Here is a 27,929-nt window from a genome sequence, read left to right as displayed (position 1 = left end):
ACTCCTTTTATTTAAATAAATCAACAATTGCCTTCATGTGACTCCTACTGAAAAACGCAGAGCTAATCCTGGCTCCTCTCAGGAGGAAGTTTTGTGCTGCCTGGGATGACCAATACCCCAGCACCTTCTGGGGACAGGCGGGCACTGCGGCTCCAGCCACCTGCCTCTCAACTGCCAGGAGATTTCCCTTTGCCCACCGCTCCGGATGTTGCGGTTTCACGATCGCCCGGGCCAATCTAACCACTGGCTGCTACAGTCATGCTCTCCCTGGTCCCACCCTGTTACTCATGCTGGCTCTGAGAAGCTGTTCCAGCATGCCAAGCTGGCAGAAAACTCATTGCAACAATTAAAAAAAAAGATTTCTCCCAAGTTAGAGCACTGAAATGGCACAGCCCAGTGAGCAATACCACAGGTGAGGAAGGTAAAAGCTAACCTGAAATGGGAAATGGGCTCAGTGCCGAACTTAGCCAGTGGTGGAATGAAGTAGATGATATCTAAAGGTCTCTTTCCACCAAAATTGGAGTGTAAGGCAGGGCAGAGCTGCAACAGCCAGCTTGGCTTGGTGATCTTACAGGGTGTCTCCAATTTGGGGTGGGGGCGATCAGCCAGCCTGGCTTAGTGATCTCATGCAGTGCCTTCGTGTCTTCTCCAGGAACAGCCTCATGCCTTCTCCTGCACCATCACCAAGGCTCAAGGGACTGCCTGCTGCTTCGAGCACAGTAACTCAGGCTGCACAGCAACACGCCAGGTAGTGCCAGCACATGGGAGACAGGGGGAAACTGCCAGCCAAAACTTGGGTGGGTTGAATCTGGAAAATGGAATTCTAATGAGTGAGAACAAGGGTGAGTTGCAGCCCCCTCTGAGGTCATGAACAGTTATAAATTAAAAAATTAGTAGCTGGGCATGGTTATATTGAGCCACTGGCTTGTAACTGTGGACTCCAGGAGAGTTAATCCTGTTCCTCTCCATGCCTGGCCTCACTCTCCTGTTTTCTAACAGGACTTGTGTGACTGAGATGGTCCAGTTTACCGACCTAGCAGAAAAACATCTCACCACAAGTCTGCTCTGTTGAGTTAGCGTGTTTGGGCGGGGAAGCCCAATAGCCAGCACACAGGAAGGGGCAGGCAGGGACTGTCCCAGGTGGTGGCTATGATCCTTTGGGTCAACCCATCTGTAACAATTAAGCTGCCCCATCCAGCCCGAGCCGCCCCAGCAACCCCCTCCCACGCTTCCACCAGACAGGCTCCAGCCGGGCCCCTCTGCTGCTGGGCCCCGGGGCGCACCAGGTCGGCGGGCAGCCGCACCGAGGCGCCCGCTGTCATGCAGGGCCCCGGGCGGCCCCGTAACCCTGGCGGTTTGTTTGCAGAGACGGCTCTGGAAGGAGGAGAAATGCAAGAGGAGGGAGAGTGAGAGGGGTAAGGAGCTCCTGGAGCTGCGTGAGTGACCCCCGCCCCTCGCTTCGGGGGCTCCCTCCGGGCCGCGCTGTGGGGAATCGGGATGGGGTGGGATGGGCCGCAGGTCGCGGCGTTGGGGGCTCGAAGCCCCTTAAGCTTCAGGGTGCGAGAGAGGGGATTGACCGCCTGGAAGGCGCTGAGGTGCAGGGTATATCCCTTGCCAGGCACCTGTTCCGGCCAAACCTCGGTCGGTTGGGGTGGAGGCTACACACATGTCGGGAAACGGCACCAAAGTTGTTCTAGCTCTGGTGTGTGGGTTTGGGATTCAGGACTTTGTCCGGCATGTTTGGGGTATTCCTGATGTGCATCCAGATGTGCTTGTTCTAAAGATGTAGTGGCGCTTGTACTTTTTGGTGCTTTTGAGCTTTGTGGAAGCATTTTTACATTTGACCTAACGGCCTGCATGGCCTTCAGCATCCTTAGTATTTTGCAGCAATTAAGCCTACAAGCTCCGTGTTATTGAGCAAAAGGTCTGGGGCAGACATAAAACGACATTGTAAATCACACCCGAGTGTCGTATTCGGGGCCTTTTGTCAACTGAAAACTCCACCAAATAGAAAATAAAAGCTAGGTATCTGGAGAATAAAGAAAAACATATTAAAAGTTCAACCTCTAAATACCTGCGTATCCAACCTTGATTGTGCCTTCCAGAAACACAGCCTCTACCTCACCGTGTACATGCACGTGCTTTTATCTGTCTGTTTATGATTAAAGTGATGACCTGCAAAGAAGTATAAGCCCAGCACGTTAAGTATGTGATTCTGTGAAGTACTCTGAGATCTAAACTCCAGATTCCTTGTCCCTTGTGAGTTCGCTGGTTCACTTGGTTGTTTATTTGGTGTATGTACATTTGTGGTCTGTACATAGAAGGTGTTTTTGGTTTATATCAGGAGGGTACGTTGACATCTGTCTGATACTAGACTGGTGAATAGGAAGAAGGTCCCATCTCTGGCCTGTTTGTGGAAGCTGGGATGATGAAGGCACTGCAGTGGGAACATGCTGTGGTACAGGGTTGAAGCTCCAGCCCATGTCTGGTAGTTATAGAGCAATTGGAAGGGTTACGTGCAGAGTTCTGGTAAAGTAAGTGTAAGCAGTGTTAAAGTGGGGACTGCGAATAGGGGTGCATGTTTTCAAAATACCCTTTAGCCTGAAAGTGGGATAGGGGAGGGACAGCTGGGGGTCTTAGGGCAGTAGTTTGGTGGAGGAATCTTACCTTTGTTTTCTCCCTTTGGAAGACTGGCTTGCTAGTGAGATTGCATGAAAGCTTCAACTCTTACACCATTTCTCCTTTTCCTCCGTATTCTTATAACTTCATCACACTTCAGCCTTTCAAGCCAAAAGTTTTGAGGCCTGATGTCTGCCCAAGTGTGAAGTTTTGTGGATGGGGAGGTGGATTTGAAGAGTAATTAAAACAGTGTAGTCATCTTTTGAGAATCAATGAGAGCCTTATTTTGACTTGTGCACTTTGTAAATTGAGCAAACAAAAGTTAGGTGCTCTCTGAAGTTCTGGTGTAGGACTAGATGGGGACAGGCAGCCAGTGAGTGCTGTGGCCTGTGCTAGTCTGGATTTTAGAGTCTGGAAATGGAGTTGCCTTTCATTCCTTTTTAAATAAGAAAGCTGTTGTGAGATTTTTGTTTAAACTGGCATCCTTCTGTTTAACTCCTGAAGTTTGTAGTTGAAGCCAAGGGAGTCTTGGACCATTACAAAGTTTATTTGGAAAATGCATCTGATGAGACTTCATGTTTTTATGGAATCAGGTTCACTTTGATGTTTTTGATGTGGAAGCTAAGCAAATAAGGGTTTACTTATTTTAAAAACAAACACAAACAAACCAAACCCCCTAAAAACCCCTCTTGATTCAGGTGGTGTCCAGTTGCCAAGAATGTGTTATCTCTTCATGTGTGCCCATCCTGTGGAAGAAAAAAGTAATGTAATTAAGGTTACAAACTTAGAGCCTTGCTGTGGGCAGTGTACTTAATAATTAATTTCGCTCAGAAAAGAACGCAGAGGAAGGAAGGTAAGAGTCTTGCTCCATCAGATTCTGATTGAATCACAGCAATGTAAATCCACAGTAATTCAGTCAGGCAACTAGCTGTCTGACTGCATGCCACTGATGCAAGGTAAATAATTCATCCTTAAGTGTGTTTATTGGTTGATTTGTAGTGAGTGTGTGAGGCAGGAATACGTGGCTTGGCTGTTGCGTGAACAATTCATAAAAACAAAATTATCAGGTAATTTGATTCATTTAAATACTGCTTCTCTACATAGAGGAAAAACTGTCTTTGCATTTTGGCTCGCACGAAGCAATTCCACATGTATTTATTCTGCCCTAATATGTTTCTGGAAAGTGTTTCATGCTACTCAGGGCATGCTCCTCAGCTTATCTGATGATTGAGATAGGCCCTTAAGAAACAATATTTACTTGTTAATTAGACTACTGCCACATCGTAACAAAAATAGGAGTGGGACAATTTGCAGATAGCTGCATGAGAAACCTACAGTGCTTGCTTTGCTGAAGCAGCTTGCTCTGCCAGATGTTCTCTGAACATAGTTTTTATCACATGTATTTTACCTGCCAGTTTTGCTGTAGTTTTTCAGGAATAGGTGTATCTTCTGCTTCAGGAAATAGTATTTTGTTAATGTCTTAAGGTTTTGGGTAGCATTTTCACAAGTGTAACAAAGTTTGTCTGCTGATGTTATTACACAGAGGAATGCAAGAATTAGAAGGGAAAGGACTTCTTCAGCCAGGTGTTCCTAAAGAGATTATGCCTCTGTCTTCAGAGGGCTATCTTTTGGTGTCTAACTGGTCCTCTGACTGCATGGAGTGTTGAGAAAAAGCAGTGGGCACTTGGCTGGGGACAGAGTCGTACAGAATCTTGTCACAAAGATGGGAATGAAATGGGCAATAGGGAGCTGTGTCATGATCTCACTTGGAAACAGGGTATCTCAGGAGCAGGGTAGTCAGGTTATTTTCCTACTGCCTGGTCTCATTGGATGAGAGCAGAGGATCTTGTCTCTCAGGAATATTGAGTGATATTTCCGGGTTTCTTTTGAGGTTTGGGCTGGGGTGGGCAGAGCAGTGGGCAGCAGGAAGTTAGGAGCCTTAAGTTTGACTTCTTGGTCTGCTGTGGCTGTGTGTTATCTTGGGCAAGTCTGTTTCCCTCTTTCTGCCTGTCCTTCTTCCTGTGTAACATAATGCTAATGTCCCCTTGCTGCATCTGGGTCCTTAGTGTTGAGCTGGGGTGGAGGGACAGGCAAGGTCCAGAATTTTCACTGCTTGTGGGGTCACACTGTAACAGTGCAAATGGGTTTTCCGCTGTATTTGCCTGGTTGCAGATGCACAGATTTTGTAATTTATGCCACATACTTGGGTGGATGGTAATTGGGGAATTTTGGAGGTGTTCTGGGTTTGTATTCAATCCTTTATTTGCATGGAGGACTGTTGGGCAGGAGGCACTTGAGATGGACCCAAGCCTGTGGGAATAGCAGCTGCCTTTTTCCCCTGAAAATAATTTTTGGATTTGAGCAGATAGCTCAAAAGTGGGGAGAAGTTGCTTGAGTAAGACAGGGGAGATTAAGGAACTGTCGCAGTGTTAGACTGAGTCAGTTCCATGTTGGAGTCTCTTTGGGTTTAATGTTCTTTTTGTGTGTGTGTCTGTCTGTCTGTCTTCCTTCTCCTCCATTCCTCTTCCCTTCCCCCTTCCTCTTCCCCCCTGTGCCCAGCTAGGATGGAAGAATCTCATTTCAACTCCTCCCCGTACTTCTGGCCAGCAGTGCCCACCGTCTCGGGACAGGTAAGATCTTTGTCTTCCAACCTATTACTCTGGTCTTGCTTCCTTTTAGAAGTTCTTGCATGATAAGTGTTTCTGTTGCATTCCTTGCTCAGCCAACTGCTGGGAGAAGCTGTAGCAGGGTATTCTAAAGGCCGTTCTTCCCACACGGTTTAGATTGAGAACACCATGTTTATTAACAAGATGAAGGAGCAGCTACTGCCCACGGAGAAGGGCTGCAGCCTGGCCCCCCCCCACTACCCTGCCTTGCTGACAGTACCCACCTCTGTGGCCCTACCCACTGGGATCTCCATGGACTCAGACACCAAGCCGGAGCAGCTGACACCACACAGCCAAGCCCCTGTGACTCAGAACATCACCGTGGTACCAGTGCAGTCTGCTGGGCTCATGACAGCAGGTAGGGAACTCCAGAAACTTCAGCCACCCACTGGGTTGGGGGGACAGGGTGTCCTAGAGAATCCTTTTTGGGCTGTAGGTTATTCCTAGCCTTCCAGATGGTATGGACTGCCTTGGCGTGGTTTCATTGTGAATCTCTAGGCACTCCACACATTCACCCCTTCGGGGAAGTTTGACTTCCAGCAGTGGAGACTGGGAACGTGTTGGGGAGGGTAAGGTGCTCTTCTGTTTGCATTGTGGGCAAAAGTAGGTGTATAAAGCTTCTGTGGGATAAGGAGGTTGGGTGTAACCAGAGATGTAATAACTGACTTCCTCCATCTTTCTTTGTTTGCAGGTCCTGGTCTGGTGATAACTTCCCCATCAGGTTCCCTGGTGACCACAGCCGCCTCTGCCCAAACCTTTCCCATCTCAGCTCCCATGATTGTCTCTGCGCTCCCCCCTGGCTCCCAGGCAGCCCTCCAGGTGGTTCCTGACCTGTCGAAGAAAGGGACAACCACCCTCTCCGAAGGTGGTGGGGGTGGCGGGGGTGGGGGAGTTGCCCCCAAACCACCCCGGGGCCGGAAGAAGAAACGATTGCAGGAGTCGGGGCTGCCGGAGATGAGCGACCCCTTTGTGCTGTCAAACGAGGATGATGAGGACCAGCACAAGGATGGCAAGACATACAGGTGGGGAGTGGGGTTAAACCTTGACTGCATGGGGATGGGGGTGTATTTAACCCTTCAGAGGGTCATGTGGGGAAGAAGACATCTCTGCCTTTTCCCCGTAGAGTCCCTGAGTAGAGAATCTTCCAGCTGCAGAAAGAGTTTTCTCTCTAGTCAAGAGTGTTTGCAATCTGGTGGGTTGACCCAAAACTAAGGATCTCCTTCTTAGTGGAGACAGCCTTGATTTCCCAAATATACAGATGTTAGTGTTACAGGATAGTTAATGACCAGGATATTATGGAGGAAAAACTGTATCCTTGATGCCACAGCCAGGTAGTATGGCTGGTGTACAGCAAAATGCAGCTCTGAGAGCCCTCGTGTTACCTGGGTGCTCCTGAATTAGGACTCCAGTCTGTCCAGTGTAAAGACTGCAAACTGGAGGCACACAGAGCAGGAAGTGAACTGTGGTGATAGTGTTTGCTCCTGTTTGCGTTGCCCCTGGTGATCTCCTCCTATTTCAGCATTCCCAACAAAATATAAAAAAAGGTGCATTTCCGAATTAGGTATAAGGGTGTTTCTGAGCCCTAGGGGTATCAGATAAGAGGGGGGGAGAGTTCTGAGCCCTGAGGTTGGGTTTCTGAGCTTGGAGGGATGTGGCTTGAGTTTACAAGCAAGTGGTCAGAAAGGGAGAGATTAGCTAGGAGGAAATACTTAAACCAGAGGTTAAGGAGTGTGGGTGTTTTAGAGAAGGTGGGAACCGGACAGAGCAGGCAAGGGCTAGGGAGGAAATGTGGTGGTCTGTCTTAGTTAAGAAGCAGGAGCATGTAGGGGTGATTAAGCAGTAGGTTCTGAGGCACTGACTATTGATTAAGGTCAGTAAGAGGCAAAGTAGTAGCAGCCAGGTGGAAACAAATAGATGATCCCTAGATCTTCTCACTTTCCTACTATGTGCCCATGATTACCATCCTAGACCCTCTTTTTTTCTTTTTGTACAGATTTAGTTATGTTTCTGGAATTAAGTCAATATGAACACACAGAATCAGTGCATCCACCCCAGGCACTGTTTCATTTTTAACTAAGCATTTGTTAAAATGTTTACATTTTTAAATCCATACGGTTAAATGGTTACAAAACCAGAGCCTGGATCAGCCTTTTTATTCTCTTACCCAATGTCCCAGTTCTTCCACTTTGAAAATATAATCAGCGTATGGTGCAGAGGGGTGGGAGTGTTAGGTAGCTTGCTATTTGTAATCCCACCATTTATTTTGGGCCTTAGCCACAATTCCACACTACTCAAGCTGCTTACAGTCTGGGTTGCTAATTAGGTTGTTAAATATGTATTTACAGGGGACACAATTGGCAGTGAATGCTAGAATTAAAGCTGAACCAAGGCTTTAATTATAGCTCCTTGTTTACTTGTAAGTTTGGAAAAAAATGCCCAAGACCAGGTGGAGTGACTCAGCAGAAACTTTATGAACACGCATAGTCTGTGTAACAGCTCATGAAGAAGACTTCGCAGGGAGAAAAACGAATGAGTTTATATGTAGGAACATGTAATCAGGAAGATTTCCTGTCTTCATGTTTAGTCCGAGTGCAGTGCCTTTGCCTCTTCTTCAGCCCCCATCCCAAGCAGGCCTTCCTCTGAGCAGTGTAAGGTGCAAGATGGCTAAATTGGGATTTACTGAAGATCACCAAAGAGTACTTCTGCTCTCCTTGGGATCACCTCTTTGGCTGATGCTTCCTATGTGCAAGTTTGGAGCTAAAAATGATTGTTGTGAAAACAAAGGAAAATGCTGTCTTCTCTTGGAGTTGTGGGAGAGAAAACCTTTGTTTCTCCATAATATACCTATGAACAGACTGGGAAGTTAAAAACTTTGAGAACTCCTGGGTTCATTCTGTATTCTAGAGGATGGTTTGGGTAGTTCCCATTACTACAGTATGCAGACATATACTAGCTAAATTAGGACTGTGGGTGAGGTTCATCTTCTCTTGCTCCATTCTCAGGCTGAAAGAGGAGTTGCTTGTGGTATTCATATGTCTACATTTGTATGATTTCACTCATTCTCAGGATGATGCACTGAGGACAATCTAATCAGATACCTGGAAGGAATTGTACTATACTGATCAATGTGACAATTTTTTTTTAAATCTAATTTAAAATTTTTCTTCAAAATTTAAAAAAAAAAACAACAAACAATTCCCAAAGCCTGGTATTATTTTGTCAAATTTTGTTTTGTTTTGTTTTAATTTTCTTTGGGCTCTGTGAGCTCTCTTGTCCTGAGTGCCTGGGCAGGCAGCTAATTGCCATAATTCCTGACTCTTAGTGTGTTTGTGAAGATGGAGTAAGGTCTTGAATGGACAGCACAGCAAAGCAGACTTGGAATGAATTGGAGCACAAAGGTGATAGACTTATTGCAGCTCATCCTATTCTTTATTGAATGTAGAGATTCCTGCTCCAGCTGTTTTGCTGCTGTATCATCTCTAGAAGCAAATTAGTAGTCTGCTGTGAAAATAGTGCCAGAATCTTTGTGACTAGGCTTTTCTTTGTAGGAAGAGGTATGAGGCTTTTGCTAATGATGGTGGTGCTTGCAGATCTTGGACACTTAGCCGTAGGATTAGTCTGGCATAGTCCTTGGTGCTTTGCTTCATGCTATTAGAATTCTTGCACCTGCAGGGGACAGCATCTAACCCAGTCCTGTGAAACATGGGGGGGGGGGGGGGGAAGAATAAGCAGCTGAGGGACATAGGAAGCTTCTGAGATTAATTCAGTGTGCAAAAGCGTACAGAAGGCTTAGCAAGAAACAGAGTTGAGCTGTAGAAGGGGAAGTATCTGGATGGAGGCCCCCTTTAGTGAGAAAATTAGGTACACAAGGGGAGCCAGTGGTTTGAATACAGCAGATGGGTGTGTTCTCAGACGTGTCCCATTTTAAGCCTTTTTTTTTTTTTTTTCTGCCCTGTACTGGATTTAGCATTGGTGTTTGGTGAACTTCCCATGGTTTTGAATAGATTTGAAATCCGGTGGCTATGGCTTTTGTAAGCCACATACTTCTGTGAAAACATGATCAAATTTGGCCAAGTTGTAGGCTTGGGAAAAAAATCTCTTAAGCGTGCTCTGGGATGCTTTACAGTTTGGTAGTTAAAATATGCAAAGGTTATATCCTCTTCAGTGTTTCTTGAGCCTTGCGTGACTCCAGGCACTGACTAGGCGGTCTGTCTCCACAAGAGAGATACACTCTAACCTCTCATTTTCTGTATGAGGCTGGACTACACGTGCACTCCATCTGCACCGATAACCATCTAGACTATGGCTGAAGGGCCAAGCGTGCTTTTCCTTCAGTCACAACTGCTCCTCCTTCTGCTTCAGAAGGGAGTCTTCTGTGCCCAGTGTTGAGAGGAAACTCTCCACTCTGGTGGGTACAAAGGCACATTGTGAGAAGAAACTGCTTGGTTCAAATGTAGTAGGGACAAGAAAGAGATATGGGCAGGGCCTGGAGCTGATGGTGTCCAGGAGGTCTAGAAGCTTGGTAGAGCAGAGATGGCAATCAGAAAGAAGCAGATACAAAATGGGGAATGTAGTAGAGAGTGTGATAGGAAGCCTATTTGCAAGGGAGAGATGGCACAGAGATAAGCTATGAAGGGCCAAGACTGAGGGGGGAAGGGAGAAAGAACCAGATATGCTAGGGGCTGGAAAATGAGAAGATGCCTGGATTTAGCAGAACTGATGGGGACAAGAGCATGGGATGTGGACAAATAGAAGTGCAGGGAGAGGAGAGAAATGTTAGGTAGTTGAGGGAGTGAAATATGTAAGAGCCACTGCAAGCAGAGGATGAAGAGTCTGGGGGGTGTGGGTAAAGAGCTTGGGCTTGGGTCTTGGTGTGGGAGAGAGGGGATTGCAACAGCCTAGAAGGCTGAGGGCAAAGGGGGAATTATGTTTGAGAAGTCAGGCAGAAAGTTTGACCACATTCCCTCCAAAGCCTAGAAATATTAAAGCCAGTATTTCTAAATTTCGCCATGTCTCTTATGTCAGCTCAAGAATGTGACCTCCTCTGGCAAAGAACCTCACCCCCCCTCTAAGGCGAGAAAGAGGTGACAAACTACCGTTGCTGTCATTTATCATCCTAGCTGCAGTGGCAGAGGTCTGTGCAGTGGATCTTAAGATTGCTGATGACCAACATGGGTGTCAGTGTGATGCCACATATTGGAATTTCTGTTTGCTTTTTTTAACAAGTCGTTCCGTGAGCAGCGGAACTAATGAAGCCTGGTTTCCAGCGGCTCTCTCCTGTGTGGATTCTCTGATGTCTAATCAAGGGTGAGCTTACTAGCCTTTCCCTCAACAGGGGCCTCCAAGAGGGTCTCTCATCTTTCCCCAGCTGCATATTTTTATGAAAGTTGTGGTGACTTTAAGATCCTTACCCCTTTTCCAGGTTTGGTTGAAATTGGCTTATGAACTTAAAACTCTTAAGGAAGACAGGTGCACATGCATATCCATGTATACACACACAGTTCATACACATAAGCTTTGCTTTGTATGTGAACACTGTGCTTGGAGGTTATAAAATGTCAGAATTAAGACTGACCACATGCTTCAGGATATAATAAGGTAAAAACTTGCATTATTATAAGTTCTCTCCCTTCTGCTGAGATTGTAACTCTGTGTGTGTGCATGTGCACACTCTAAGTTCATCATAGTGCCAAGCAGAAGGAATTCACAGTTAAGGTTCTGCAGTCATGAGTTTTCATTTTAGCACATGTTACTTGCATGTCAATGGAATGAGTGTGTGCAAGGGAATGAGGGGGGCAGTTACAGTTTCAACTGGGAAGAGAGAACTTTGAAACTATTCTGTTGAAGGTCTTATCTGATCACACCTTAATTTGGCCCTGTTGAGTCAATGCACTTTGATACCATCCTTGATTATGTGATTGTAGTTACTGTGTACATCACGACCCACTGGAGTCCTGCATGTTTACTCAGAGAACCTTAATGTTTTATTTAAAAAAAAAAAAAAAATTGACAAGGGATTACAGAATTGTAAAGGATGTTTTGAGGAAGTCATTTGACTGCTAGTCTGAAGAACTCTAGGTTATGCTTCCCTCTGCAACAGATTTACTATGGTATCCTACAGCCATGTGGCCTGCAGATAATCTTGCCTTGACGAGTGTGAAAATATGAGTTAGGTCTAGTCTTCAGTGGATTTGCATTTGCCGCAGGCTAAAAATGGCCACAGTTATCCTGAAATAATTAACATTTGGTGTTCCCAAAACTGTAATCTCCTCTCAAGTATCATTGAATAGTCCTCTGTTACATGTCAGACTCTGTTTTGCTTTGTGGAAGCATTGCATCTCATAGCTGTAGAGTAGAAATCTATAGGAGCTATGATTTGAATATATGTAATATGAATTTTCCTTTAAAGGAAAAAAAGCGGTCACAGGTATCAGTTTGGCCACTTGGAATTAGCAGGCATGTCTGTCTCCAATGTGTTTCACTCCTCTGTCTTTTGTCACTCCCTTTCCTTAGAAAAATTAAAGCAGGGACACTGTGGGAATAGATGAGTGCTTATGGAGCACTGATACTTCTGTGGTGGGTACAACAGATGAGTGATTCTGCTTCATGAGGTTGGAATTGCATGTGGTCGATGAGGCTTGAGGCTGTACACAGAGTGGTGATGAAAAAAACCTGAACACTTGCTTGTTAAGTATCTGTGCAACATAATAAGGATGCAGTTTTGTGGAAACAGTCAATAAGACTGTATCAGAATGCACCTGCATTTCAGAGCCAAATTACGGTGACATAGATGACCTTAATTTTGGTGTTTCCAAATTTGCTAACGCTTTCTCATGTGCCTTTTGTAGTCTTTTAATTTTAGCTTTCGCATGTTATCGCTATGCTAGGAAATACCTTGCTGTGTTTTATTGGTTTGTTGGTCTTCTGTGCTAATGGTGATTAAAAAAATGGTAGACAAAGTCTTAGGCCTGATGTTCAATGATTTGGAGGTCCGCAGAAAGTCATGGCTGATAACTTACAGATAGAAGAAATGCTGGTGGATAGCTACAAAAATCCAAACTTAACAGCGAAACTTTATGTAGTTGTTAAATTGAAACTATTCAAGCAAAATTTATTTTAATAATGGCACAGTGTTTAACTCAGCCTTTTGGGCTCAGCCTTTTGGGTAATACTGTGTGACTCCTTCAGCAGTCAGGGATTGAGGCCTAGGTGTTTGGGCATAGTGGAAAACAGTATCAGACAGAAGTGTCCTGTTGGATACTATTGAATGTCTTTGATCTGTAGGTAAGGAATATGAGGAAACAGTATCCTGGAAAGCAATGACTGCGAAAAAGACTTTTGGGAACTAAAGTGACATCATGTGAGCTCCCAGTGCGAGGCTGTGACAGAACAGGGCAAAACCAACTATTGAAAGCATAAATGCTGGAGGCATTAAAAGAAGACAGGCAACTTGTGAAGCATGATGAAATACCACAATTCTGGGTCTGGTATTTGTAAGATCATTTGGAAGAATGGACAAAATGTAGGAATGCCCTCAAATCTGAGAACTGGAAGAGTGCTATATTGGCGAGAGCATTTAAAAACTTGCTACCTTGCCAGGAGAGTATGCCTTATCAAGCCACTGAGTGACTGAAGGACTGTGGAAACAAGCTGACTAAGTTCTCTGAGCGTAGCTGATAGATATAAGAGTATACATGCCGGTAGTGTAAATTGGTAAATGGAAGAGTAATATTAGTTAACTTTTGAATAGGAGTTGATGCTGGGTGTAGAAGTGTGAAAGCAGAGGTACAATTCATATGCTTTCATTTGGCATCTTCATACTCGCTGGTTTTATTTAAGTCTTACCAGAGTTTTTGAGCTGTGTGTCTTGGATGTTAGTTCTGTCTACTTTCCCTTGCCTCTTACAAAATATTAGCAAGACAATGTTTAACTTCAGATTTTTAAAAAAATATCAGGGCATGCAAGGGTTAAATTAGCATTTATCACGAATTGTGCATCCATTATTATGCTCTGGTTGCATTAGTTACTTCATTAACTCTGCATTGCAAAGGCAGTACATTTCTTTCCTTGCTAAATGAACTGCTGACTGACAGCCTAAACTTACTCTTACCATCTAGTTTAACTTCAGACCTTCCTGATTTGATGATTTTTTTTTTTAAACTTGTGATCTAACTTGGATTTGTAGCCTAACAGAAGGAGCAAGGACTCAATTAACTTCTAAGACTAATCTCAGTAGATACTAGGAATTTGAATTCTCAAAGCCATGTGAAAGCTTATATAGTTTTCACAACTGTGATAATGATTAATTAAGCACTTGATTGAAAAATGCTGTTAATCCACATTAGGCAAATTTTACTATGAGCTGGTATTTCAGATGGTATTTTATCTCATAACAGCATCTGATGAATGAGGTGGAACATTCGATGAAAAGTGGAAAAAAAATGGCCCTGTGTGCCACAGAGTTGTAGTTTAGTCGCTATAAGCATCATTTTGTTTATGACTCATCGTGATGACTTTCATATGGGAGCAGAATTAGAATTGTACATCCACCTTTTACTGGCATTTCATGATTTTTTTTTTGAGGGTGTTTCTGTCTAACATGAACATTCTCTGAATGTCTCACTTTATTTCCCTGCAGATTCCCTATAAAAAGAAAGGATTATAAACATTGGAAAGGGTTACTTCTGATCTCTGGCATATGGCTGGATACTAAATTAACTATTTATATGAACCTCTGTGTTACTAAGAATATGTTCTCCTAGGCTGTCTAAATTTGCAGAGCCATAACAAGCAGCTGTAGGGAAGTTGTGTCACACTGTCAATGGGAATGCTGCAGTCATTTCTGTTACTTGCTCTCAGAAAGAAGACAATGACAGTGGTGGTAGTTTAGAAGCACAGTGGGGAGAAAAGATTAAAAATTGATATTAAACAGAGGGGGAAAAAATCAATTATTCCATATAGCATTTTGTTATGCTTAGCAAGGAGCACTCCCAACTTTTCCTCTCCCCAGCCAGGAGAGTTTCACTGAAGTACAATACTGAAACGCTGCTGGTGTCAGATGCAGTGTTCTTATTATCCATATAGATTTAACATTTTTTGGATCCGTATTTGCCCACTAGAGGGCTGATTGCATCTTCCCCTTTAATATTTGATGTTGTCTGAGGCAGAATGCAAAGCCCTTCATTAAATGGATCATTTGTTCCCTTGAAAATGCCTGATACCACACAAAACAAAACTCTCTGAAATGCAGCTTTCTGCTATATTCCAGGGGTGTTTTTAACTCCTAAGGCTCATGAATTTGTTAATGCTATATAACATTCTTGCTCTCTCAGGGCTGATGCTAATTAGATGATTGGAAAATGAGTCCTTGCAAGACTTTCTTTTTAAATGTTGTTTGAAAAACAATACTGGAATGTCTATGGCTGCTAAATTCAGACAAGAGGGGTTGGGGAGTGGAGAGGGGGATGTTTTTGCTAACAGTCAGATTTATCTTCCATTTTTATGCAAGTGCCAGGGAGGTTTTGAGATACCTTCTTCACAATTTTATTTCGAAAATGGAAAAGGGACGTTCAGTCTGTTTCTCTTCATTAAAGTTTATTTTAGGGAATTTCTGACCTGAAGGAGATACCTGACAAAGCAAATAACTTCTGTGCATTCTTTACTTATGGAAAACCAAGTAGATGGCTTTATGGCACTACAGATTTAATGCATGGGGCTACTTAGACTTGATGACATAGTAAAGCTCATGAATTTTTCAGAACAGAATAGGCTGTTTAAAATATATAGTCACCTGTACAGCACAGAAGAGGTTAGAGCCCAGCATTGTATTTAAGTTAGAACCAAACTTTTGGAAAGAAATTTCTCTCAGAAAGGTAGCTGGATTCTCAAAATATTGATTGTAGGAGCCAAGTGATTTGAGACCATACTACATCCTCCAAGCATTGTTTCAGAGATGCATTATTCTCATGATTGGAAAGATCCTATTTCCTCTTGGATTTTTCAACTTGTACTGTCAATTATTGCTTCTCATTATAACTTTCTTTGCTCATAAAACAAGCCCCTAGTAATTGATATCTTTCTCCCTACACAGATTTATATGGGTATTGACCAAGCTATCTTCTAAGCTTTTCTGCAAACCTAGGTAGACTGGGCTCAGGGAATCTTTACTGCAAAGCCAATTTTCCACATGCCATCATTCTTTAAGTTTGATGAACTTGTCTGAGTTTCTCAATAATTGTTGACTACATGGGCTTCAGAATTAGATGTGCTGTTGCAAGAATAGTCGCACCATTCCTGTTTACAAAAATGATACCTGCTATTCCCCTTTGGTTTGGTTAGCCATATTAGCACAGCATTGCACTGGGAGCTTGTTCTCAATTGAATGGTTCCTTATCAGAGGACTGATATTGTGGAACAGAGTTCAATTGAGAGTAATGGAAGTAAGCATCTACTGAGAAGTAGCTTGATAAGTCATGCATGGGATTATGCTGTAATTGCTTGCATTAGCAGGAAACTGGACTTGCCGACTCAGAGGTATTTTTGAGTTCAGTATTCTCCTCAAAGTTCTTTCTAGCGTTGCTGCTTTCAAGGATGCAGTCCTCATCCTGTAAGTATGACTTGATGACTGCAAAATACATATGCCTAGCTTTAAACATTTTGGAAAGTCTGGAACAGACTGCACAAATGTTTGGAGGTAGTTGGGTTTATAAACCAAGAGCTACTTTTTTAAAAAGATGATTCTGATGTTCCTTTTTATTCCTCGCATCTCTAATAGACCTAGGGATAAACAGCCAAATTGCTTCTGTTTGTTGATTCCAGAAGGGATTGGGGGGTGTGTGTGTGTGTGAGGGGGGATTTATATAAGGATGTATTTAGCTTGCATTTTCTGTTAGGGTTTGCAATTAAAGTGGATTAAGAGAAAGATGAAGGTAGGAAACATGGAAACAACTATTAGAGATGATAATGAATGCAAAAGAGCAGTGATGGAGAGGAAAAAGTGTTACAGCAGATGCGTGGTAGAGTGCTAGGGAGGCATGGCTTCCAAGTAAAGGGCTTAAAATCAAGCTGTGGCTTGGAAGGGCCTGTGGAGGTTAAGGTAGGTGCTGAATAAATATTGTCCACATTACATATGCTAATCAGACTGCACACTTCATAAAGCTTGTGGCTCCAACATAAATAGTCACAATAGTAGATGTAATGAAGTATCCTCCTGGGAGGAGATGGGTATGGGGAAGAGCAGGATCAACTCTCTGTGGCTTGTAATACCTGTAGAGACTTGTGTCACTGAGCAGTTTTGTAAACACTTGTAAAATGTGAGGAAATTCCCAGACAAAAACATAAGTCAACCTGATTTGAAGGTTGAATTCTGGTTAGCCAGACTTCTTCTGGGTGGCATTTTTTCTCTCAAATATGACCCTGGAAGTTCCAAGTTCAGGTTCAATTTTGTCTTGCTTAATTGAAAAGTCTGCAAATGGAAAAACTAAGTTCAAAGAAACCTTAACTCTGCCCCTTGGTTGGCACACATTTGAAAAAAAAAAAAAAAAAGTCCAGTAAGTTGGATACAGCTTCTATCTCTCTGTCAAATTATCAACCACAAAAGCTTTTACCATCTTGAATTGTAAAACAGTGCAAGCTTCTCTTAACAGCCTGGTGTCATGATGGAGGAACATTTTTAACAGCAGCATCCATAGTAGATAGATGCCAACTGCTTCTTCCTCTTCAAAGAGTCTGTGTGTTACCAAATACGTTTCTGATCATTATGGGAACAGATGGATCCAAACTCCTAGACAAAACATTTTGCATCACATCAGTAAGGTTGAAATGATGAAAACCCATTAGACCAATGAAATACCATATTTGATATCCAGAGTACCTGTGTGAGAACTGCTAGGAAAGCAGCACTGTTGTTATTCTCAGCATTTTGTATTCTAAATACTCGAGTATCTTCTCTGAAAATGGGAGCAGAGTTAAGTGGGTTTGGTCATACCTGCTTTTGCAGACTGTGCAGTACATGGAATTAACTTTTATTATGAAGATGAACTTTAACCTGGGATTTCCAGGTTTTCCAACCGTTTTTTGACTGAAATAAATTATAGATGAACAAAGTGGTTTTTGTCTGGGAATTATTATGCCTGTCCCCTTCAGATTGCGTTTGGAAAACTTCTGAAGCGCTGCCCTGTCTCCCTTTTAAGCCTAATAAATTAACCTCTTTGATTCTTCCAAGATCCTTACTTGTCTGGCTGCAAGTTACCGTTTGGTCTCTTCTGCCAGTTCCTAGCTTAAGTTTGTCCCCCTGGGACTGGAGTACTTGCAGCTGAGCACAGTGTCCCCAGGTGAAGCCTCCCCAGAGCCACCTAGTGAGAAAAAGTCCTTTCTTCACTCAGTGTGGAAGACCCCATCCAGTTAGAGTTGATACGTATTGGGGCTTGCCCCCGTGTGACGCTGTCTCTTCCCCTCGCCCCGGTCCCAGGTGCCGGATGTGTTCGCTGACCTTCTACTCCAAGTCGGAGATGCAGATCCACTCCAAGTCCCATACGGAGACAAAGCCACACAAGTGTCCTCACTGCTCCAAGAGCTTCGCCAACAGCTCCTACCTGGCCCAGCACATTCGCATCCACTCAGGGGCCAAGCCCTACACGTGCAGCTACTGCCAGAAGGCCTTCCGCCAGCTCTCCCACCTGCAGCAGCACACACGGTAAGGGCCAGAGAAGGCTGGGGGCCCTCCACACTGCATGTTGCCGTCTCATCCCAGCATGCTGTGAGCACCCTCAGTGGGCGACTGCCTGGGGAGACCTCGCTGTTTTCTGCAGGCTGGTCAGGTCTTGTACACAATAAACCAGCAGCAGCGGTATCCGACACATGAGACTTGTCGCTTGCTGTGAGGGGCTGGGTGTGCACAGAGGTTAGCACTGCTCACCCTAAGGGGCATCTGCAATGGAGTGATGCTTTCTGACAGGAGGTAGGGCTGGTTGTGTCAGAGTGAGAGTAGAGCGGGTGTAACAGGAGGACTGTTCCCTGTCACCCCAGCGTAGTTCTGCCAAACGTCTCAGTCCAGGCTTGCAGCCCCCCTGCTATTTCAGCCATAGGCTTCCCACACACAGCTCTGCCAATGCCCCTCAGTCCAAACTCTATAGTTCCTCTCTCTGGATCCTCCCCCGGTGCGGACAGACCATGGTCTCTTGAATCCAAGGGGAGCACGGTTTGAGACAGAGAGAGCTCGTGCCGTGTTTGGAGTTCCTCCGTGTAGCAGATAGTGGTGCTGTCCCACCCCCTTTGTGCCCTCATTCCATCAGCACTAGCCAGATGGCGGTCATGTCCAACTGCTGCTGCTCCTCCTCCTCTTCGGCAGGATCCACTCCAAGCTCCACACAGCGATTGTCAAGCCGCACAAGTGTCCTCACTGCTCCAAGAGCTTCGCCAACACATCCTACCTGGCCCAGCACCTCCGCATCCACTCGGGGGCCAAGCCCTACACCTGCCGCTACTGCCAGAAGGCCTTCCGCCAGCTCTCCCACCTGCAGCAGCACACACGGTAAGGGCCAGAGGAGGCTGGGGGCCTGGCCCTGGCCCCCCCGCGCTGCCGGCATGCACCTGTGGAGCACGCGCGCCAAGCATGCGGGGGGCGGGCGGGGAACGCGGCCGGCTGCACCCTCGGAAGGAGGTGACCCCAACCAGAGTGGACGGAGTGGAGGCTGCGCAGGAGACACTGACCACGTCAGGGCTGAGGTGGGCACGTGCTGTCCCTGGGGATCCTTGGTCTTGCACCGTGGGGGGCACAGAGAGAGAGAGCGATAGAGAGAGGCATTGGCCGTAGGGGATCCCAGCCTGGCACCATGGGGGTTGGACTGAGCGTGTGGAAGCTTCTCCTGGCATTGCAGGGGGACAGGGACAGATAAAATGCTGTAGGTGATCTCAGCCTGATAATGCAAAGGGATGAGTGTTGGAGTGTCTATCCTGAGAAGGAACAGAGCTGCTTTTTTGGTACTGTGGAAGCAAGAGAACAGACTCCTCTTGGTCATGTGGGACTCCTGGGCGTGAAGCAGGGAGCCTGGACCTCCAGACCCCTTCCCAACCCATTTTCAGGTGGCCCACCTGACAAGCTGGCCAGGCATTCACAAGCTCTTGCTCCTCAGTCCTAGTCACTCTCAAATCTACTTGACTACCTATCTTGTCTAGCTTCTAGCTGGACACAGGAGCTGGGCAGAGCTCTTTCTGTCCAGATAGAACAACATACAGAGATAATATCATCCCCCTTCCCTGCTCTCCTGAGCAGCTGTGAGATTTGATCCCAGCCTGCCTGCTCACTGCCTCCCATTTGTGCTCTTCCTCCTCGACAGCATCCACACCGGGGACCGACCCTACAAATGTGCTCACCCTGGGTGTGAAAAGGCTTTCACCCAGCTTTCCAACCTGCAGGTAAGGGGCTGAGCTTGTCCTGCTCACCAGTGGAGGTGGTGAGGGCAGCTGTCAAGTGAGAGGAGAGGCTCCTTGCCATTGGTGGAGGAGATGGAGAAACTGGTGCAGCTGGGAGGAAAGTGAAAGAATACGGAAAAGCTGTTGAAGCCCTGGGCGGGGGAGAGATTCCTGGCTTTTGTGGTACTAGTGACACGAAGAAGTCACATAAATAGCCATATCTTGTAAAATTGTAAACTTGACTTGAAAGTGGTGAGGCCTCAGTAAAGGTACTCTTAGCTGGAGCAAGAGGTTTTGTTTGTTTTACAATGAAATGGAGGGCATAAGTTTAGGGATTTAGGGAAGCAGAGGTGGTGTGTCCTGTTGCAGTATCCCGGAGGAGAGGAACTGGGGAACTGAGGGAACTGGGGGGTTTTAGTCTGGAGGAGGCTGGGGGAAGACCTCGTTGCCCTCTACAACTCCCTGAAACGAGGGTGCAGAGAGGGGGGATGAGCCTCTTGAGCCAAGGAACCAGCGCCAGGACAAGAGGGAATGGCCTCAAGCTGCGCCAGGGCAGGGTCAGACTGGCTCTTCAGAAGTATTTCTTTGCAGAAGGGGTTGTTGGGTGTTGGAATGGGCTGCTCAGGGCAGGGGGGGAGTCCCCATCCCTGGAGGGGTTGAAGAGTCGGGTTGACCCAGTGCTGAGGGATCTGGTGGAGTTGGGAACGGTCAGTGTGAGGTTAATGGTGGTACTGGATGATCTTCAAGGTCTTTTCCAACCGAGATGATTCTGTGAGCTGCAGGGTGTGCCAAAAGGCAAAGAGCTGTAAATGCCTGTTAGTAGCTAAAGCAGATCCTGCCCTGAAGGGCAGTGACAGATGCAGGGGGAGCAAATGTCTAGGGAGGCAGAAGAGGAAAGAAAAGGAAAAGACTGAGAAAGAGTTGTGTGGAGACTGAGAAGATGGGTGTCATGGGGAGTTAGGAGACTGCACTTTTCAAATGCCTAGTATGCTTGAGAAAAAAGAGGGTATCTGTGGGAAAGATGTGATGGGCTGGAGCCAGGCATATCTCCCACAGCAGGTGGGGTGGGGGGTCCAAGGGAGCTTGTGACCTGTCTGGAAGCGGGTGTTGGAGGTAAAGCCTCTTTTAGTACTAATCCTTACTTCCTTCCCTGCGCTTGTTTTCTGTTCCTCCATCCTGCTACCACCTCCCAGTCCCACAGACGGCAGCATAACAAAGACAAACCTTTCAAGTGCCACAACTGCCACCGTGCATACACGGATGCTGCCTCGTTGGAGGTACACCTGGCTACACACACAGTGAAACACGCCAAGGTCTACACCTGCTCCATCTGCAGCCGGGCCTACACTTCGGTGAGTGCTGCCCTGGGGGTTAGCAGAGACAGACACACTTCCCAGGGAGTAGCTCCTCCAGATCTTAACGGGAGCAGCCCCCTGAGCTGTCATGTCTCTCCCCACTGGCTTTGGCTTTTGCGGATGTCTCTCCTCTGACACCATTCTTCCTGTTGCAGGAGACGTACCTGATGAAGCACATGCGGAAACACAACATCCCTGACCCCCAGCAGCAGGTGGTTCAGGCACAAGCCCAGGCCTCTCAGCAGCAGCAGCACTTCCAGCCGCAGGGTGGGGGGGCAGCAGGGGGTCCTTCTGGAGACACTAACCAACCCAACCCTCCCCCCCAGTGCTCCTTTGACCTGACTCCTTACAAGACTTCAGAGCATCACAAGGACATCTGCCTCACTGTCAGCACCAGCGCCATCCAAGTGGAGCACCTCTCCAGCTCCTAGAGAGACCTCAACCCAGGGAGCAGAAAGCCTCTTGTGCATAGCCTGCGCCCAGGGGCACTGCTTGTGCAGCGGCCCTCCTCGTGCAACAGTCTCTGGCCTCTCCTCCTGCAACAGCCTCTTCTGGCCGTGTAACCCTGTTCATGGCAGCCCCTTGAACAACAGCCTGTCTCAAGGGGGTGCTCCTTCTGTGCAACAGCCTGCCTGGTAGGAGGATGCTTCCTTGTGCAAGAGCCCCTTTCCTGTGCTGGGATCGCTTCCTCATGCAAGAGCCCCTCCTTTCAAACCCAAAGAAAGGCCCCCATTTTGCCTTCTCTCTCACTGTAGGATGCGTATGAAGGGGGGGGTGCGTGTTGAGACATGCATGGTGGATGGGATGGAGAGACGGTCCTTGTATGTACAGGGGCTCGGACACATGCTTTCAGCAGGCCACAGAAGAATGTGGCAGGGTTCACAGCTGGATGGGGTTCTTTGAGGATTTCCTTGAGTGTCTAAGAGAGAAATATCCATTCCTGTCCCTCCTGCTTGTGAAAGGGAGGAGGGGTAGCTTGTCCTGCCCCAGGGACTGGATGGGAGAAACCTTCTCCCCGGTGGAAGGTGAGACTGGTGAGGGGGGAGAGGTGAGGCATGTTCTCTGGGCTGGACAGGTGCCTGCACTGCCCAAGGGCTGTGGAGTATTGCACTCTTTCTCCTCCCCTGGTGGAGAGCGATAGAGAGGAGTCTGTCTGAACTGGCTGCTGCCTCTCTGTCCCAGCTGTCTGAGCAGCACGATGGCCAAGGCCCTGTAGGAATGTGGGTTCCTGCTCATTGCTCTTCCTGCCTGTTGCAGATGATGTCCTAGCAGCTTGTACTCCTCCTCCTCTCCCTCCTGCTTCCCACCCACCCCCCCTCTCCTCAGAAAAGCCTGCAGGCATCAACAGCAAACCAAAAAGCAACTGGAGGGAGGGTAAGAGACTGCCAAAATAATCATCACCCTTCTTTCTACTCCCTTTCCCGAAAGGCGGAACAACAGCAGTTCTGACTCTCACATGCCTGTCCTGCCCCCGTTTTCCCAAAGGGAAGGAGGAGGAGGAATAGACCAGTCTTTTCAAGGAGCTGGCAGAAGGCAGGGAAAGGCTAGCTTCTCCTGCTCACCTCCCGGCAGAGTGCTCTCCCAGGATCCCTCTTGCCAAGACGGGCTGGACTCATATGGCAATGGTGGCCTCTTCTGGACCCTGGTCATGGGAGAGAATCCCCAAAAGGTGGACAGTGGAGAGAAGGGGATGAAGATCCCCACAGAGAGACCAATCTAATGAGAAGGGGGAGCCAACAAGAATAAACTGAAGGCCCCTTGAATTTATATATATATATATATATATAAATATCTATTCCCTACCCCTGGCCCGCTCTGTCCTTGCTGTAACTGTTTCTATCTCTGTGTTTATAAAACGCATTATCCTGGCGAATTTTTATTTTCAATCTTCGTTTGTTTTTCCCTTTCTCTTCGTCTTCAATTCTCCTTTCCCCCCTCCTTTTTTTTTTTTTTTTTATTGGTCCACATGACTGCTAGTCTTGTGTGTCACTTGTTAGTTTCTTTGGATCATGGAGGCTGACTCAGAAAAGAATGAGAAGGCAAGGGAAAAAGCACGTATTGTTGGGATTTAAAATCAATCACCCACTCAAAGCCTATAGAATCCCAGACTTCTGTATGAACAACAAATAGGGGCTTTTTTTTTTTTTTTTAAACCACCTTGTATAGAAATAAATTGGTGTAAAAGGCTCCTTGAAGGTGCTGCTGTGAGCACCGTGCCCCTGTGATGTGTGTTCCTACCCCCTGCCCCAGACTACTGCACGAGCATCTTGCCACTGGGAGTCCTGAGTGGCTGTGCGGGCAGACATGAAGGTAGCACATCCCTGCCTCGGGGCAGCCTTGCAATTCACGAAGGGGGAAAGCAAGGAGTTCTGCCCTCTGTGCTCTACACTGGTGGAGCCTGTGGCAGAAACCTTTTCCTTTGCGTTTAGTCACCAGGGTTGGCTGCAAATGGTTGGAGTGTTTTGTAGATCCATAGGTTAGGCTAGAAGCAGCTGTCTGGTTTGACTCCTGCATTTCACAGGTGACATTTCACCCATTTATCCTGTATTTGAGCCCCAAGAACTAATGTGTATTTGAAGTAGGTGTTGACAAAATGCATTGGCTTGTTTCTGAGGCACTGGGACAGAGAGAATCCCTTCTGTTGGTAGCCTGTTACAAGGGCTTTGAGTTCTCACTGTTTAAATACTTAAGCCCAATTTCTCCTTTAGATCAGCTTGGCTTTGACTTCCAGTTGCTAGTCTGGATATGTCCATCCCACCGATTCAGAGAGCCTTAGAGCACAGTGGGGCTTTTTCTCCTGGACTGGTATTTAAACTCTGTAATGTCACTTCTCAATCCACTTTTTGACAAGCTAAATAGATGGAACCTCTTAAATATTCCTCTGTAAGGGATTTTCTCCAGCCCATGAATTACTCTTTTTATTTCTACATCTTGTCAGATTTTTTAGTACCTTGTGAAAAAATTCCCTTTGGAATTGAGTGTTCAAGCCCCAGTGCCATGGACAAGGTCCCCCTGCCCTTTGCCTTAAGTCTGCAGAGGATAGCATTCGCCTTTTTCTCGCAGCATTATACAGGAGCTTATGTTAGCTGCTTGTCTGGTGTGACCCCTAGATCATCATCTGAAGCCTCGGCCTTCCATGATAGCATTTCCCCCTTTCTAAAGGTATGATCTGAGTTCTTAATTCTTAGATACTTAACGTGAGGCTGTGTCTAAGTCCAGTTTGTGTGAATGGACCTGGCTTACTGATGCACCAGGTTGCTTGCCACTTTCCCAGTTTTGTCACCCACAAACTGTATCAGTTGTTGTTTTTTACTTTCAGATCCAGGTTGAAAATGCTATATTGCATCTGACCTACACTAACTTGAAAAGCATCATTCAGTGCAACTTTTTATTAGCTTCTTTTTGAGACTTGCAGGCTAGGCATTTCTTAATCCTCTTAGTATGTGATCATGTACAGTAAAACTTTTTGACTTACGGTGCTAGGTCAATGCCTTACAAAAAAATTAAGTATGTTGCACCTATGCAGTCCCCTTTGTTAAACCAAATGTATAATGATGTCATCTAAAAATGAAATCAGTGTTTGGGGGTTTTCTTTTCCTTTTTTCTACAAAATCTGCATTTCATAAAATCTTTGGGATATAGGTTTTATTTTTCATTCATTCTTCATCTCAACAGCTTTTTCATAATTTTGACATTGAGTCATTTCATTTGCCTTTTGGGAATACTTTCATGGATGTCTTAAGGTATTTCTCTATTATCCCAAGTTTAATTAAAATCAGAATCAGTGGGCTAGAGAGCTTGTTAGTGAACTCTTTTAGGACTCCTGTTTCTTTGCTGACTTAAAAATATACATCCCAGGTAGATGTTGTCTAATCTCCTACTTTGATACTAAGGTACTGGATAGAGGTTGCTGTTTTCATATGATTGCCACATCCATTTTCTTTCTGAATATGGAATTGGAAGTATTTGTTGACTTATTTACCCTGTTCTGTGTCTCTAGCATTTTCACCATTTTTATCTAGCATGGATCAGTACTATTAGTAAGATTTCTTTGGTTATTTTTTTTATCTAAAGAAAGGAATGAAAGATCCAAAATCCCTTTCCTATTGCCAGTAGGTTTGCTAGCCACAAAGCTTTCCTTAATGGTGTTCTCTATTTTATGTCTAATTTATGTCGGTTGCTGTCTAGCCTTCCTCTTTTCTGTGTGTTATGTTTTAGGTTTGGTTTTTTAAAATTGTTTCTTCCTGGTCACAGACTTTCTCACTGAACCCAGGATGAGCTTTTACCAAAAGTTTTCCTTGTTCTTGGTTGTGGAATTAGGGCTTTTTTGGCCACATAATAAATTTTTCTTACAGAAGAGTTCATTCACTTTTTTCTGTCTTATTTCTTTTTTCTCACAGACAACTCAGTTTATAGTTTTGCTCACCTTGAAAATTAGCACAGACTCAGCACACATTTATTATTGCTTGTGGCTCTCCTCTGCTTGTCCATATTCCCTATGAACAGGACAAAATTGCCAGTTTCACTCAGGTTATTATCTTGTCTTGTATGTATCACCTTGAAGTCTGAAACATAGACTTGTTTTGGGTGCCGTGTCTCGTAGTAAAAAAGCTACAGTTTTAAAAGTTGGATTTTTTGCCAACTGGTTGAATTCCTCAGGGAATGGCTCACAAGTTAAAATTCCCTGCAGTGGTTTTTCATTTGATGTGTTAAAGGTGCTTGAAATCGCCTTTCTAGCCCCTGGTTTGATGTGTTGTTTTCTAATGTCTGCTATCTTTTCCCTTCTTGGAAACTGCTACCTAGCATGGGCATCCATATGTATTTAAGGCTGTACAATTCCTGTATTGCCAGTTATTTCAAAGGTATTACTGTTTGTGTTTGTGCAGTTTGCTGCTACACCTATAGCTTTTACTCTTGTCCAGGAAGAAACTAATGATTTTTCACTAAGGGAATTTCTCATCGAGTTTCAGAGATGCCACTTTATTCCAAGTCTCTTTTTTTTTTTTTTCTCATCAGTGAGAATTTTACTTCTCTGTTTACTCAGAGTCCTGTTGCTGGTGTAGAAATAATTCAAGATACCTTACTCCTTACTGTTGTCACTTACTTGAGTTTGGATTAGGTCTTCCTCTTTGGATTCCTAAGACTGTTTAATGTACTCAAATTGCTTCAGGTGGTTTTAAAAGTATAGTTGCTACCTGTGGGATGCAAAATGTAACATCTATACAAAATTCTTCCTTGTTGAGATGAAGCCTCAGATTCCACAGTGTGCAGCTTTTCAGCTTTGTGCAGTCAGGCCAACAGTGGTTCAGTTATTTAACTCCCACTCACAAGAGTGGAAGATTCTGTAACATGATCCCATGGTCCTTCTTAATCAGCTCCCTGAATTCTGTGACCCTGCATTTTCTTTGTGATGCCAGTCTATTTGTTTCTGTATGTCTGTACCCAAGAAGACTATGGAGTTCTGTATTAGGTTGCATCTTGTATCTTTGCTGCAAGGCGGTAGCACTTTTTCTTCTTGTCCCTTACTGAATTGGTTGTCTGTTCTTAGCTGGATTTTGCAAATTATTGTTTCTTTAAAAAGAAACATCATGTAGGCTGGAAATCATTTAGAAAAGTCACCCACAAACAGTAACTGAATCTCAGCTGTGACTAATGATAGTATTGCTGGTCTATAATTCAGTTAAATCTTCAAGAAAGATTTAAGACTTTCATAATTTAAAATCTTGTGGTTAATCAACCGTGTCCCTTATTAGACGTTTTTGTTGTTTATCATTGCCATTAAAACTGCCATTCTATTTTACTACTTTTTTTTTTTTTAATCCATAGGGTCTTGTTATGCCTTTGTTCAGGACATTAAAGTCTTCTGCTCTAGGAAGTCTTCTTTTCTTTTGTAATGAATTACAGACCATGATCTGTATCATCTTTCCAAACAGCTAAATTAAATTGAGCTGATTTAGGTGTCTCACAATAAGGCTTGGCTCCATCACGTAGTACTTCTCTTTTGCCTGCCTTTCTTCTTTATGAATGACCAGGCTGTGTCAGTGTTCAGTGAGAAGTCTTGCTACATTAGACCTAGATGGTTATCTTGAGCCACCAAACTTACATTGCCATAAAAGGACATGTAGTTCTTTTAATGAGATCTTTTTCTTTAAATTTAAACAATTAGCATTATGTTTCTTCTCTTAGCTGAGTGCAGCCCCTATCAATGACACTGTGATTCTGCCAAATCAGTGTTAGGTTAACTGGCTTACAGCAACCTGGATGATCCCATTTAAGTAAAAGTATTTGCTGGTCTTCTGGAACATATTCAGAGCTCTGAAGTTGTTTGGAAAAGAAAGCCCATTGCTTCCATCTGTTTGCCAGGTAGTTCTTTTAAAATTATTGATTGTCAGTTTCTAGCTATGCAACTTTTAGGATATTTTATTTAATGGGTAGAACTAAACATCTTCCTAAATCTCATTGGCAATAGGTAATATTTCATTGCTTCACAGATTTGTCTACATCATCCAACTTTCTTCCTAATATGGAATATAATTATGAGATTCTGCCTGTCTTCTATATTTTTATTGATTATTTTATCATCTTTATATCAACTAAAGGATATATATCATGTTTAGGATTTTCTTCTAATATTTTGCAGGTAATGTACCTGAAAGCTGCCCAAGTTTACTAGTGCAGTTTCAGAACATAGAATGAAATTGCTCTGTACACTTCCTTAACTACAAGATAGGTACCTGTTCAGTCGTCATTTCAGGTACAACAGATTACATTTGTGTGCATGGTTTCTTGTTTCTGTATAGTAGAACACCAAAGTACTAGAGAGATGTAGTAACTTGGTCCAACAAACATTTCGATTTCATGTAGTGTCTATGTAATG

At 44.8% G+C, this 27,929-nt stretch overlaps 1 protein-coding gene across 8 annotated transcripts; it reads left to right on the top strand.

Annotated features, from left to right (window-relative positions):
- Positions 1–27,929, top strand: ZNF384 (zinc finger protein 384). Of its 8 annotated transcripts, XM_026860914.1 has the most exons (10): positions 1–1,415; positions 2,345–2,534; positions 5,183–5,249; positions 5,403–5,643; positions 5,977–6,307; positions 17,755–17,979; positions 18,634–18,816; positions 19,622–19,700; positions 20,891–21,049; positions 21,208–27,929. In XM_026860914.1, the coding sequence occupies exons 2-10, from the start codon at positions 2,482–2,484 to the stop codon at positions 21,481–21,483; spliced, it is 1,614 nt and encodes a 537-aa protein (XP_026716715.1). In that variant the 5' UTR covers positions 1–1,415; positions 2,345–2,481; the 3' UTR covers positions 21,484–27,929. The 8 variants fall into 8 exon arrangements, with proteins under 8 accessions (XP_026716715.1, XP_026716734.1, XP_026716724.1 ...); XM_026860933.1 differs by lacking the exon at positions 2,345–2,534; XM_026860923.1 differs by lacking the exon at positions 2,345–2,534 and having other exon boundaries at positions 5,179–5,249.

Source organism: Athene cunicularia (genome assembly GCF_003259725.1).
Source record: "Athene cunicularia isolate RWA chromosome 1 unlocalized genomic scaffold, athCun1 chr1_part1, whole genome shotgun sequence".
NCBI lineage: Eukaryota > Metazoa > Chordata > Aves > Strigiformes > Strigidae > Athene > Athene cunicularia.
Note: the sequence above shows the minus strand (reverse complement) of the source record. Positions and strands in the feature narration are given on the sequence as shown.